This window comes from Hippoglossus stenolepis, chromosome 9, assembly GCF_022539355.2.
Source record: "Hippoglossus stenolepis isolate QCI-W04-F060 chromosome 9, HSTE1.2, whole genome shotgun sequence".
Classification (NCBI taxonomy): domain Eukaryota; kingdom Metazoa; phylum Chordata; class Actinopteri; order Pleuronectiformes; family Pleuronectidae; genus Hippoglossus; species Hippoglossus stenolepis.
Genome location: NC_061491.1, coordinates 11,961,797 through 11,977,294, shown reverse-complemented (window position 1 = coordinate 11,977,294; position 15,498 = coordinate 11,961,797). Strand labels below are relative to the sequence as shown.

The window sequence follows — 15,498 nt, the reverse complement described above, 5'->3', positions numbered from 1 at the left end:
CGTTAGCTCTCAGAGGCAATAACACTAACCTTTAACCAGAGACAAAATAATTCATCTTATATTTCTTTTCCTTTATATTTTCCCACTTTTTGCTTTTGGGTTATGACACCCTCTGCTTCCATCTCCTTGATCATAAAGCCATGGTACAAAAATAAATAAGGAGAGGAAAATACTGTTTGTGTTAGGTACCTAGCCCTGGGACACCACAACCCACACATTAACTGGTTTATATTCTCCAAAAAAATGGGTTTACAGAGTGAACTATCATTAATTGATTGGCTCAGGCAAAGGCTAACTCCCTTACCTGTTTGGCAGCATTTTCAGTGGACAGGCTTTCATTTTCCATTTGCAAGCTTATGTGCTGCATTGTCTTTTCCACTGTCCCTGTGGACACATAACATTTAAAAACCATGAGAATGACTTAGGAGATAAATTTGATGCATTGTGCTTCGAGTCAAGTGACCTTAGTAATAAAGTGATATTGTCATTTATTTATCATTTAACATCATACAGTGTAAGATCTTGTTTTAGACAGAAAAAAGTGCAGGTTACATAAGGTATGCATCCTTGATCTAAAATATTGGACGGAGTAGAAAGATGGAGAACTTACATTTTTAAGTTGTTTCATTCATTATCCTTTTGCAAATGCACTTCCTGCATTTCTTTTGGATGGTTCTTAAACGGTAGGTTCACCCAAAAATGAAAATTCACTCATTATCTACTCACCACTATGCCGGTGGAGGGGTGGGTGAAGTGTTTGAGTCCACAAAACACTTTTGGAGTTTCAGGGGTAAACAGTGTTGCAGCCAAATCCAATACAATTGAAGTAAATGGTGACCGAAAGCAACACAAAATTCCTCCATACTGCTCCTGTGGTGTCATCCAAGCATCCGTAAGTCCTGGCATTCCAATTTAAAACTGCGTAATTTATACCATGTTTTAAGCCTAAAAGTCTGCTGCCGAAAATAATGATGCTAGCGGAAGTAGTGATGCTACCGCGTACCCCTGGGTGAGAGTTGTGTGCAGTGTGTGCGGCGTACATGGTGTAAATGACCCAGTTTCAAGTCGAATGTCGGGGCTTATGGACACTTGGATGCAGAAATACAGTGAATAGGGCAAAGGGATAGGTGCTGGTTTAAACCAGGGAGCATGGCTACCAAGCCACGGTAAATTGAGCTGTTGTCCCATGTGGCTTCAATCTGACTTTAAGATATTTCCTTTCAGCTACCATTCTTGTTGTTCATTCCACTCATTGAGATGCATGCACGACAATGACGAAAAGCCAAACTGAACACAGACGAGGAAAAGAACAAGAATACACCAGAAGATGTCAAAAAACATCTTCTTAACCACCAGTTGTTGGCAGCAGATCAAATCGAAGCTAGCTTAGCAACCTAAAGGAACGGTTCGGCCTTGGCCCAGGTAGAGTGCTATTCTAGTTATGTTGTGTGTTGATGGGACAAATACAGGTCAATATAGTTTTGTTTGCTAAAAGCCCACGAACAGCCATGTCTAAGGCAAGTCAAGGCCAGAAACAACTCACTTAATGGTACATTATGGATTTTTTGTTCAAGGTAACTGGTATAGGTAATCCCATGAAAAGGGTCAAAAGTCCTTACACATTTTTAGTCATTACAGCCTGATATTATTTTGCTGCAAGAGACACAGCACGATGGTCAGTCAGTTTGTGTACTGGCTGGGCAAAGCTTATCAAGTTAATTTTGTAGCTAAGGCTTAAAAATCCCATTTATCCAGAGCACAACTTTAGTGATCCCAGTGGTGGTTATCTAATTCCACCCCAGTAACTCTGGTGATCATTAACTTTGGAATTAAAATTCCATATTTAGACCATATAAAAATTGCTGGAGACATGGAAATCTTCTTTGACACTGACTCAGATAAGATTTTTTCAACTGCATTGCGACTCAATACGGTTTTTCAAAAACTGTATTTAAAACTGTAATATGTGAATATTTGGAGACTATAAGTTGTTTTTATTGTTTCCCTAGTACAAAAGTTACACTAATTTCTGTCTTGATTCTAAACTCATCAGGAAACTTATCATCCTATTCTGGTTTCAGATCATAGTCCAATCTCATTGGACTTTTCAACTTGCTGATTTAGATAACAAAGGACAAAAGGGTTGGTGTTTTGACGCAGCATTTCTGAAAGATGAGGCTTTTTATAAGCAGATGGAGGAACACATCTCCTTCTTTCTCACATCAAATGATAGGGACGATGAGAACAATTCCATCTTTTGGGAAAGCCTGAAGGGAGTAACGAGATTGCACAAAACATCCTTCACATCGGCTGAGCACAAAGCACAGGAAGCAGCCCTGAAAGATGTAGAGACTAAGCATTGAGAGCAAACATGCTAATTGCCATTGCTTTATGATGCACATCACTGTTTGCAAAGCGTGGCTTTCAAACAGATTTCTTAATGTTAGCAAAGAAAAATACATTTAGTACATTTCTCCAGTATCTACTTAGGAAATGAGTTCATTCAATCACCACACACAGAGGCCCCTGTTCTAAAGGCTCAAAGTATGTATAGTCATTTCTCATCAATGTAGTCTTTGTTGCTATTGTTACATACTATATATGTAAACAACATTTTTTTCTGCAAACAACCTTTAGTTGTGCACGTAGACTGTGCATGTTTGCAGAATTTATCTAATCTCACTAGTTGTTTCCTGGCTTCTGCGGTTTGTGGCATGTAATCTTGTTCCCTTCACACATTTTTGCTAAATCAAAATATATGAAATATTTATTGATATTTTGCACACTTTCAAACTGAAAAATCATCATTTGGGATAAGTAATCAAAAGTAACTTTTAAAATATATTTTATTTCTTAAAAGACACTTAGTGTTCATTGACGGGCCAATACCATGTCAATGAGTCAAATTCAGATGCAGCATTACTTTCAGGTTCCATGACACCATGTGCAGCCCCAAGTAACCTGCAAATTGAAACAACATGCCCCGAAGTCTGAAACAGATGTGGCAGCTCTAAAACCAGAATGACTATAAGAAGCTCCTCAGAGATGTGTGTATTAATGTGAGACATGTGTCAGTGCAGATGAACAATACTCAAAGGCAGAACATCAATATGTAAAAATAGGCAGACAAATAAACTAAAGTCGCAACACTTTTTGTCAAGGATTAATGAAAATGACAAGAAAGTAGAAGGAGTAGAAAAAAAAAAAACGTAGATGCCGGTCACTATCTATTGATTTAAAAATGTAAAGTGTGGTTGTGTTATGAACATTCTAAGCAGAGTAAGGTGGATACAAAACACAGAAACGTCAATAACAACATATCACATTCATTTAGTCATTTCCAAATTGGTTAATTCATAGTTAATTTGGTGGTTACAGAAATTTTAATTAACGGCACATGAGCGAACCAGGCACAAACTACAGATGAGATAACATGTACAAGCTGTAAGCACTTTTACACACACTGCATGTGTGAGAACAGGCTGCACTCGATGGCTGCACCTAGTGCTACTCTCTCCCACTTCACACGAAAGAAATAAAAACCTGACAAGTACATGCAAGACCTGTAGAAAGACCAGTTGGGTCATGATCAGCTCATCAAATATAATTAAATCAGTAGTTCACACAACCTGGGAGCTTCTGAGGCACGACAAACCAAACATGTTGTAGAAACAGCGAATTAAAACCGCAGTAAACAAAGACATCAAAATGAAATAAACATATGCAGTAAGAATTGAAAAGCGAAGGCAGGGGATGCCGTCTGTTAACATCAGTAGGACCGATAATGATTAAAGCAAATCAGCAGCAGACAGCTGATGTTTGGATTTACTTCAGCCCCGGGGCTCAAAACACATCGCCTGAAGCAAATAAGGCAGCCACTGGAAAATACAGCTGTATATTCTTAAAAGGAAAAAAAGGAAAAAAGCTAAACAACATGGACGTCAGCGGGCTCAGGATGGGCTGAACATTAGACTGTCACTACAAACAAAAAGATCCAGCCCACTGGGCTCGGGAACACCACATACCAGTAGTGGTAGCGTGGGATACAAAGAGGTATGCAAGTTAAAAACCACAGCTGACTGCACCCAACAGCACAAACCTGCCACGATAATATTTACACATTATTGCAAAATCTTTGTCCTTTGCTCCACATGGGGAATGGCAATGGCCGGCACAGTGTTTACTGCCTGAAAGTGATATAAACCAACCATAAACCTCACACACGGTGTCATTCAGAGTTCAGCAGCTGCTCTGATAGGAGAACACAGGCTAAAGTGTACCTGTTACAGACCCCCAGGGGTGGGGGGGTCACTCATTGCTCAGCCATGATAATAGTAAGCCTCATTTCAGAACATAACAAACTGCATTTGACTGCATATAAACATATCTCAGCAGTAAGGAGCAGATTTTGGTGCTCAGAGGTTACAAAACAGTGTCAGGTCAGGCTGAGAACATTTTCCTAATCTAGTCTAACCTTGTTTTCCTGTTTAATGTACCTATCCCAGTATCTTGTGTCATCTGCCCATTGTGAAATTAACGAATTCAAGAGTTGTAATCAGAAAATAGGGAAAGGGGAGCATCTGGACACTGCCCTGTAATAAGCTCAACAATGTTTTACAGATTTGAAGAGTCATTTTAATTAGCTTTCCATTAATTGAATATCACAGCTTTAGAGAAGCTTACACGTGCACAGCAGTGCGTTCAGACACACACATAGACACAGGCTGGATGTGTCTGTAGCTTGTGTTGTTGTTGTTGTTGTTGATGCCTTTCTTGTGCAAGTATTTTCTCTAATGTGTAATCTACAGATGTGTCGATCTTTCCCAACACAACAGTGGATTCAGCTGTTTTAAGTTGTAAAGCATCCTCTGAGGTGTAAGACCGGCTTCGTATTATTATTTCCAATGTCAACATCTTGTCTGAACTCGTTTGTTAAATGCTGCAGCCCAGTAAGATTGAGGATTGATTTCCTAAATAGCTCAATTTACAAAGTTTAGATGTGTTTTCTTGCAGCAAAGATACAGAAAATAGCAATGAATCCGTGTCTTTTTTTAAAGAACATAACTCGGTTTGGTGTCTAAAAAGATAAATTGTCCCATCTAGTGGTGAGCAGGGAAATTAAACGAGTCGTGAGCAAATAGTCCAGCGTGTTCATCTGAAGTAGAATCCTGATAATGTTATTTTTATAGCTGAAATCCCTTTGTATTACAGAACAGTCCAGAGATACAGCTCGTAAAACAGCAGGGGAATCTGGCCTCAATGACGTAATCTTTTCAAAACTGAATTCTCTCATTATAAACAAACATATTGTGTTCCAGCACTGACTATTCCTCAGCACCTACTCTGCTGACTACACGCTTATTGCATGTTTTCGACACCTTTATTTTGTTGAATTTTACCCAAGCTGCCTCTGACAGATTTATGTCTGCGTGCTGAGTCACCTCAGGCCTGCACACTCTGACATTTTCATACCTCAGGAGTTGTGTGTGTGCCCTCCAAGTCTCATAACTTATTAAACTCCTGCTCGTTCAGGTGGTTATTACCGACCTCATGATACATGGGTCAGTGTTTGGAGCGGTGCATTTGATTTCATGTTGTCAAATGCGCTGCATAGAAAAATACTGAGAATGTTTAAATATGAAACATATTGAGTGACATCGATCATACATCTGGTCACGGAAAACCTCTCACTCTCCCAGCGCTGCAGAATTCACAGCAGATTTTCACTGTGTACGTTGTAAGATGCCAAAAAGAGGATGGTGTTCCTGTCAATATAATCTGCACCGATGACACCATCTGTTTCTCATTGTCCTGGATATTCATCATCGTAATGCCTCTTAGTTTGATTTTGGTTTTATATTAAGGAGTGAACAGGTCAGTGCCAGTAATCCAGATGTTGGCTTCCCATGCTGTTATGCAAGCAGTTAATCCCAGGTTTCAGGGAAGAGACTGTCATGAAGAGGAGTAAAGGTAAGTTATTCAAATGCAGCATATGTATGATTTGCCTCCTGCATTCTGCATAAAAACACACATGCTCTGTATGTATACACCTGAAAGATGTTAAAAACAAATGTGCAAAACATGGAAGTGGGGCATGCATTGTCCCGGCACATGGTGTTCATGGGAAATGTCCCCAAAAATGCACCTGTTTGACTCCAGTACTGACCTTCGCCCCCATTGGTCCACTTTCATCCACTGGAAACCATGAATAAACCAATAGTAAAGTGTTTTCCTCCATTTGGAGCGGGCGTTGCCTGTGGTGGAAAGTTTAAAAGCGAGTGTGTGTCCTGCTGTCCCTCGGCAGAAGCATCAATCAACATGATCCCCATTGTGCTGGCCTCAGTGCTCATTGCTAGCGGTAAGAACATCTGGCATTCTCCAAGTCTGTGTGTAATTGTTTCTGCGTTTCTGGAATTTGTGCGAGCGAGTGTGCGTGCACAAATCTCAACACACAGGGAGCTCAGTTCTCAATATTCTGCAATTCTGTACTGAAAAGGGAAATGATGTGGTTTGTGCCTGATGTAGGAGTATGAAATAATTACATTGTTCTCTTTCTCCTCTCTCATGTCCCACACATGTCCACGGTCTCCTCCTCGTGCAGCCCTTGGGTGCGGCACCCCACCCATTGAGCCGATGAATTCCCGTGTGGTCAATGGAGTCGATGCCAAGCCCCACAGCTGGCCCTGGCAGGTAAGCTAATATACCCACACATCTGTCAATGGTCCTTTTTTAAAATATATTTACTGGTAAGCCTGGAGGGTCCAGCATCTGGTTATAAGATGTTAGACCCAGTGGTTATTAAAATCTATAAATATTTAAATGGTGTTTTTTAAAAATTAAATCAGCAAATTATGACAGATCTCTGCGTCTACATACCTGCTTCTAACTGTCTCCTTTGTCGTCTCCAGATCTCGCTGCAGTATGAGAGGGACGGTGAATGGAGGCACACTTGTGGGGGATCTCTGATTGCTGCCAACTGGGTCATGACTGCTGCCCACTGCATCAAGTACGAGCAGCCGAGGAACATAAACACACAAAGACAAAAACAACGATTACACATTACATACAGAAATATCCCATTGTGACTATATTGCACCTATTCTGCACCACACTACTAACCTTATTCTCTGAATTCTTCATAATCCTTGACAAAAGGAAGGTTAGAAAAGTCCCACTCCAAAAAAACTATTTGAAATCATCAAATCATTCATCTTCAGTCTGGTTTAACTCGGTCCTCAACACTCTGCTCTGTCCTGCAGCACCAAGCTCTCCTACAGGGTGTTTGTGGGCAAACACAACCTGGTCGAGGAGGAGCCTGGCTCCAAGGCCATCCTGCCCGAGAAGATGATTGTCCATGAGAAATGGAACTCCATCTTCGTGGCCTTCGGGTAAGACAAGCACCGGCGTGTACAGCACAGAGAGCACGGCTGGGTCTCCTGCCGTAACACACAGTCCATCATAATCTCACACGGTCTGTGTCGAGGTGACAAAGTGCACTGAGGCTCAGACTCAATTCATTCACTTCAGTCCAGCTCCTGCTTGTGACACAAGTTCTCCATCTTCATTCATCTCAAATTCCTCTACAACATAAATAAAGATAAGAGTGGAGCTTTTTTTTTATGCTATGACATTTTTCACCTTTAAATAACCAGTTGGACACATTTTTCCAACAGTGGAAACCTAGAGAGATAAGATGTTCCTTTATGTTGATTTATTTGTATGTGCAGATATGGATGCAACAGTACAGGTTGCCCTCATGCGTTTGCTTTAAATTGTATTGTATGAACTGTATTTATTCCCAAGGCTTTTACTTTTGCTCTTGCTTCACTGTTTATCATTTGTGTTTTACATGTATGTGTCTGCCTCAATATACCTCAGAGTTAAAGGTTGAATGAATGAATAAATAAATGAATTTTCTTTCTGTTTGTCTTCCTTTCAGAAACGACATTGCTCTGATCAAGCTGTCAGAGCCTGTGACTTTGAGTAACCAGGTGCAGCTGGCATGCATCCCTGCTGCTGGCGCTCTTCTCTCCAACCTGTACCCCTGCTACATCACCGGATGGGGCAGGCTGTACAGTAAGTCGTTGCTTGTGGAGGGCTGTTGCTGTGTTTATGTGCCTGTCATTGCATTTTCTCTCAGCTTACCATCTCGGAAATGTCTTTATACTAGTGTCCTCAAGAGTTTTATACTTGTGTGCCAGCGTGATGTTTTTGGACTTATAACCAGCGCGAGTGTCGGTGTGATCGGAGTTACCCAGGGAAACCTCCAAAGTTTGGGATGAAAATCACATTCATGTCATTTTCGCACAAAACTTTTTTTCCCCAGGAAGGTGGGGGGGTTACTTCTAAATTGAAAATTTAGGGCTCGGGGAAATGCTATAAAGCAGATTTGACAGACGGCTAGTGTATGTGGATGGTAATAGACTCTGCCTGTGTGTTTTAGCTGGAGGCCCCATCGCTGATAAGCTGCAGCAGGCTCTGATGCCTGTGGCTGATCATGCCACCTGCTCCAAGCCTGACTGGTGGGGTATTGCTGTCAGGACCAGCATGGTGTGTGCCGGCGGGGATGGAATCGTGGGTGGATGCAACGTAAGCTTGTTTTTCACTTGTTTTAATGTGATTGAGCAAAGAATAATGAAGTTCAAGTTGTTTTTTAATTGAATGGCAATATTACCCTCAATGATGCCACTCAAGAAAATGTCTATAAAAAAGGTAGTGAGTTTGTTCAAATGAAGATGGGAGGGGGATTTTTCCTTCTGTTCCAATTATACTTGAGCAAACATTGCTTCTCAGAGTTGCACCTACCAGTCTCCAAGTACCTCCACCAAATGAATAAAACACAAGCTCTCCTCCCCTCTCTCCATGTCCAGGGAGACTCTGGCGGCCCCCTTAACTGCAAGAACAGCCAGGGAGCCTGGGAGGTCCACGGCATTGCCAGCTTCGTCTCCGGCCTTGGCTGCAACTACGTGAAGAAACCCACTGTCTTCACCCGCGTCTCTGCCTTCAACGACTGGATCGACAAGGTGAAAAAAGAAAGACACACACACACACACACACACACACACACACACACACACACACACACACACACACACACACACACACACACACACACACACACACACACACACACACACACACACACACACACACACACACACACACACACACACACACAAGCTCTGTTCTGAATGAACACTTCCCATTGTCTTAATGCCGTTCCCCGTTTTTTTTTCAAAGAATGACTCAATCTTTGTCTTCTCAGGTTATGATGAACAACTAAAGAAGATTAAGTTTCAATAAAAAATAAGACCCAGAAAACTGTATTTGTATTGTGTGTCTCAAAACCCACCAGGTCACAGCAAACCCACATGTGATTAACTACATCCAGATGCACTGTAACTGAACAATGGGCCTTTATTTTTTTTTAATCACATGACAAACCCTGACTCTGCCCTCATCTTTGGAGGTTCTCTGGAAATAAATACAATGTAAACAAGTGTCCAGCAGGTGTCCTCATACACTCATGATCGGGGATTGGTTGTGACAGCTCTCGGAGAAAGGGACACAGTGCAAACTCCAGCGAATAGATGTGATTCACTGCAAATAGCCCACATAAAACAAGCAGGCGATTCAGTTGCATAGAGGATGATTAGAGTGAATCGTGTGTGTGTGTGTGTGTGTGTGTGTGTGTGTGTGTGTGTGTGTGTGTGTGTGCGCGCTCCTTGACATAAAATATGAATCTAATATTCCTGCTTGAAACTGGCCCAGTTTGTCTTCATGTCCTCTCAACAAAAACCCATATTTCTCATCTGGGGCTTCTCTTTCCTCATGATATCAGAAGGAGGCAGCGGCCAGAATAGCAAAGTTAAGATTAACACTTGGGTCTTTTTATTTGATGAGGATCAGAGAGTGGAGAAGGACAAATTAAGAGAGGAATTAAATTGGCTCCGACTTCTTTCTTTTATGTCTCATTCTTTACTCTTTTGTCTGTCTCACATTTGCAAGTCTCACACACACACAGATATGTTTTGACAGGGGAATGGAGGTGTGTGGGGGTCTTCTTTCTGATCAGACATGACACGTCCTGCAGGAGCAAATAATGACTGTGTGTGTGTGTGTGTGTGTGTGTGTGTGTGTGTGTGTGTGTGTGTGTGTGTGTGTGTGTGTGTGTGTGTGTGTGTGTGTACACAGTATATTAAGAGAAGAGAGGCAGGGAGTTTCACTGTGTCTGCACGTCAATACTTGAATGCAGTTCTCTGATATGATGAATCACACATCTGAAGAAGCTTCCTCAGGAGAATCCGCCTGTGATCAGTGATAACTCTCCCGTCTAAGCTCTCATGCTGCTCTCGGACTAATTCAGTCTGATTGTGGCAAAAAGTGAAGGGATCCATGAGTATTGACTGTCTACTTTGAACTGCATCCGTAAAAATAAACCTACCCCGCACTTAAGCTGTGTTTTTCCACACACTGCACTGATAATTTCACACTGGAAAAAGTCTCATTGAGTGCAGTAACTCATCAGAATTTAATTTAAAAATAACTACATTAAAAACATAATTAAATATTTTGTGGCTGGGTGTGTCTTGATATCACCCCAACTGTTAGAAAAGAATAAAACAATGTTCTACCTGGTAGATAAATCATTATACTGACCAAATGTTTTAATTTCTAAAAATAAGACTAATGCAATAACTTAAATTCTGACATTACAAAGACTTATTGATTAAAAAGTGGTTGAGATGTAACAATTTTAATATTTATCAAGTTTGGGTAAATTTGTAGATAATTCTTACTGCATTTATAAAGTTACTGATACTTATAACAAGTTATTGATACTTGCACGTCACTACAATCCCATCTAATCTAAAGGATGCAGTTCTTCACTCATTGCTAACATGTGCTCCGGTGTACAGGCAGCACTTTGATTCAACTGCTGCTCTCTGGATCTGATCCTCTGCAAAAACTTTTGTCTGGAGCTGTTGGTGAGGGTGAGAGCGAGGCCCTGAAAGAATGCTTTGTCTCTGCCTGAACCCTGTGGGTCAGGGTACACCCCGCTCCCATCACACGCTCACATACACATACACAAAGAGAGGGAGACAGAGAGAGAAAGAGAGAGAGAGAGAGAGAGCTCAGACTCCCCCCATGGACCCCCTTCCTGCTGCGCTGAATAACAATGAGGAAAAAAAAAAAGGAGGCAACAAGTGCAAAGTTTGTGCAGCTGCTATTCAGCTCTGTGGAACTTGTTTTAGGAGTAGTAAGCAAGAGAGAAAGTGCTTTGCAACTTCAAGACCAAAATACACCTAAATACTGTGTCGTTTTTAAGTCTTTCTGCATTTGATTGACTGCTGCATTAAGCTTTTTTTAACATTTTACTCTAAAAAAAATTTTCACATGCAGGGGGGAAATGGGGATAGTTGCAACAATGTTTGGACCATAGACCAACCAATTTTTGTATATATTCAACTTGCATCTTTCTGCTAATCAACCACACTGTTGAAAGATAATTACATCTGACATATGATTCATAGTATTTATTTGAATGGAAGAAGTCAGATGTTGCAATAGACCCGAACCCTGAGAAAGTTGCAGCATGGATCTGGGATGGTTGTGAAATGTTACAAATGTCCCGATTTAACTTTAGCTTTTTTTCAATAAGCAAAGTAAACTGAAAATATGTAAGGTTTTACAATAGAATTTATTCTTTAAGTAATATTTAGCAGATAACAGTTATTGAGTTTGTTTACACATAAAGCATGGGCCTGCTTTGAGTCAGGCAGATGTTACAGACATTATTCAATCTCTATATTTCAGTGTGAGAATGGTACAGCTTTTAAAATAAATTTGAATTACTTATTTTTATGCTGCTTAGCTTGGGGCGAGTTGTTGCAACTATATCAGCCATGACAAAACATTGCGTGCTATAGCTGGACAAACTGATACTGACACCAAATCACGTAGAGCCTGGACTAGCTCGCTGGAGCGTTAGCATGTGAGCTAACATTAGCACCTTGCTGCTAAAACCAGGCGCCTTCAGTGGCACTTTCAACTTTATCTGAAGCTGCCACATGAACTGAATGAGATGCACGTGACGAACAGCGGGATTACTGCACCGAGAGTAAACAAAACACGTGGAAACGCTCAAACTCACCAGGTCCGCAATGCTCAGGGGTATGAATTAGCCACGCCTCCTCCCTGGACGCGTCCGGGCGCATCGCATTTTGATTGGTCCAAAAGGTCACAGGTGATGTGATGACGTTACACCTGAGGTTGCCATTATTTACAAGCCCGGTAGAGGTCGCTGAACTTCGAAACGTGACTACCTACCTCACCCTCACTGAACTCAGTGTATAATAATAATATTAACACTAACAATAACAATAACAATAACTTTATTTGTATAGCACTTATCTAAACAAGGTTACAAAGTGCTTCACAAAATCCATTGCAAAAAATAAACGTGTTTACAAAGTGCTCTACAGACACAGATAGAGAAAATAAATGCAGTGCAATAACAATTTTAACGATGGACAAATTAAAGAGTGGTTGTTTCAAGTATACAGAAAGTGCCTCCGTAGCTGAATCCCAAATATTCCCCGAGGAATAAAGAAAGATCACATTTCTATCAGCAGTTATCAGTGTTCCCTACAGTGTATCGTGTGTATCCTTGCTTTCATTCTCTTCTTCATCATGTCTTTCTTTCCCAGGCTGATTAATACCTTGCTGGTCCGCACTTTGGACTGTTGGGGCTCTTGCATGTGAACTTTAGTGCTGCGTAAAATAAAAGTCCTAACTAATGGATCTTCTCTGAGCTGAGAGGAAAGGCCGTTGATGGGATGTTCCAATAAGATAGTCTTTGTATAGCTCAGTGGTAACAGACTGGGGGACGGAAAGGGAGGGACGGGTGTGGAAGGTGGGTGGGGGGAAGGAGTATAGTACAGACCGGGGAATGGGGATGATGAGCAGCCGTCCCTGGCAGCAGCTTCTCCCCTGCGCCTGGCTGCGGACACCGGGACTCCTCCAGTCTCTGACCGCCCGTGGGTGCTGCTGAGCCGCCTTTCCTCGGTTGGAGTCTGGTGACCTACTTCCAGGGTAAAGTTCCCGCTTCACTAACGGTTTGGTGAAGTTGCTGGAGAGAAGTGCTCGCGTGTATCTGGACGCGTTACGCAGCTGAGGCGCCGAGGATCCAGACGCATGGGCACAAAGAAGAACCAGGTAGAGTGATGTTTATAAGATGTTTATGTACTTTGTGTTTAAGTGTAAAGACTAAACGTAACTTGGACAAACCTACCCTATCATTCTCTGTGTATCAGGCGTATAGTTTGGAATAGGACTAAATTTACATGCTGAACGATATGGTCAAGATCAAAGTTTTCATATCATTCAATATCGATAATATTCACGATAAATGTCACATTGTCATTTAAAAGTTTAAAGTGAATGTTGTGTTGTTAAACTCTTCTTCATGAGCAGAGGATGACAAACACGTGCTTTACAACAAAACATTTATCAAATCTGATCAATATTAAACGCAATGCTTAATGCAAAACCAATCTATAGTATTGAACCTTTGTTATATTGCTATTGTTTGCACTCAGCCCTGTTGATCCTGCAGCTCATGCTGAAGTTGTGGTCGGACAGTCAAATGAGCTGTAGAGGACGGAAGGCAGTTTCACACGCGGTGTCAAAGGGGCTTTTTCTGACGAGTGCACTGCGAGGTGATGCATTATGCACAAGTCTTCGCCTGTTTTCCATGTGGTCACCGACTGCAGGCTCTGTGAGACGCGTGTTGCTGCACTCTCATGCAGTGCCCAAATGCCCACCCCTGTGAAAGAGAGCACTTTCTGGTACACGGCAGTATTTGCATACAAACAAACATTAGATTGTTTCCATGTGTACACAAAAGGCCTTTTATATGGGCCAAAGACACCATTCATGAAATCGCAGGAATGCAAGCTCCATGTTCACGCTGCATTTTAGTGATGCATAATTCCAGATTCAGACCTAAAGTATAATATAACAGTTACAAAGGGCTTCACATTGAGCAAGACAACAGTTAAATAATAGAATTAAACAAAACCGCCCAGATCACATGTTGTTCAACTGTATCTCATTACAACCACAGTTATTGCGTAACAGATACACTGCACTTATCTGCAGTCACACACAGACAGTCAATGGGTGCAATGTGTGTTTCAGTGTGTGTTTGTGTGTTGTGTCGGCCATGTGCTGTTCTGACCTTTGAATCACTGAATCTACCAAAACACACTCATTTAAACATCTGATTCCTTCAACTGAATTCACACTCACGAGAAATGCTTTACTTGTCAATAGCAGTGACGCCTTGTAAACTTTGCCAGACTTGAAATGCACAAAAGAAAAGTTTGAATTTTGAATACGTTCATTTTCCTCTAGTGTGCTCCCAATTGAAACGTACTTAGCACAGTGTTCAGAGGAAATGCCTTCATATCGCAAACAAGAACAAATTATTCTTGTTGTTAATAAGACATGAACCACAATCATCTACTTTGATGAGTATACGTTATGAAAATGTCCTATAATTGCCAATAATGAAAAGCTAGTGTGACGGTTGTGTGTTTTCTTGTTATATGCACCACTGATTGTGTGAAATCAATATGAGCACGCAAACAGTCCTCTTTTCCACTACATTGCTCACACTCATTTGATTTCCGACACTCTCCAGCGCACACACTCACACACACATGCATTCTCTTCCCTCTATCACATCTCTCTGTCATTTAATAGCTTACACATTCCTCACTTTTGCTCTAATTGAAATTGTAAACTGGATACGCTACATTTCATATAACGTGAAATGTATAACGTGGTCTGGAAATATTCAGCAAATCTGTGAGGGTAGTTTTATTGACAGTAATCCCAGTTAGTGATTATGAGGATAATTTTTCCCCACAGTGACGCCAGAGGCTTCCTGAGACGGACCCATCTGGTCCATCACGAGTTGGAGAGCACATCAAATGCATCACTGTCATCCTCTCTGACTCCGAGCTATCCATCTTTATTTTGCTTGGTCATAAAATGCTTATAAAGGGGAAGGATAACTTTGAAATGAGTTCTCAACAGCAGGTTTGGACTGTGGCAGTATATCCCTCAGTCGGAGAGAGAGAGAGAGGAAATATGTGGTTTCATTAGAAATGCATTAGAGTGAAGGGAGAGGGGCATAGAAGTGAAGAGATGAGCTCAAGTTTTTATCTGTTATACTCTGAGAGGGAAAATATTCACACTCTATCTCATGCTTGAACTGAGACTCTCTACCTCCTTCTCGCTCCCTCTCGGTCTCTGTCAGTCCCTCTCGCTCGCACACACCAGTACACCTCAGCGACCCATTTAACATCAGCCACAAAACTGTCAACTATATTCCCACATGTTCCTCCTAAAAACACTTTACCGCTGAAATTCATTCAAAAATAATTCAGTGAGGGAAAAGTGCTCGCTTGCACCTTCTTTATCAGTTTA

The 15,498-nt window shown here is 41.3% G+C and overlaps 1 protein-coding gene across 1 annotated transcript; it reads left to right on the top strand.

The window, feature by feature from the left end:
- Window positions 1-6,231: 6,231 nt before the first annotated feature.
- Window positions 6,232-9,321, top strand: ela3l (elastase 3 like). The gene is made up of 8 exons (XM_035166193.2): window positions 6,232-6,358; window positions 6,602-6,690; window positions 6,909-7,006; window positions 7,260-7,388; window positions 7,940-8,076; window positions 8,444-8,589; window positions 8,871-9,023; window positions 9,266-9,321. The coding sequence occupies exons 1-8, from the start codon at window positions 6,319-6,321 to the stop codon at window positions 9,281-9,283; spliced, it is 810 nt and encodes a 269-aa protein (XP_035022084.2). The 5' UTR covers window positions 6,232-6,318; the 3' UTR covers window positions 9,284-9,321.
- Window positions 9,322-15,498: the final 6,177 nt, after the last annotated feature.

Bases quoted from the DNA above. Each gene is read 5' to 3' on its own strand.
- ela3l (XM_035166193.2), top strand. From the start codon at position 6,319: ATGATCCCCATTGTGCTGGCCTCAGTGCTCATTGCTAGCG. The intron at 6,691-6,908 runs GTAAGCTAATAT...TGTCGTCTCCAG, and splicing joins CCCACAGCTGGCCCTGGCAG to ATCTCGCTGCAGTATGAGAG. The intron at 7,007-7,259 runs GTACGAGCAGCC...TCTGTCCTGCAG, and splicing joins ACTGCTGCCCACTGCATCAA to CACCAAGCTCTCCTACAGGG.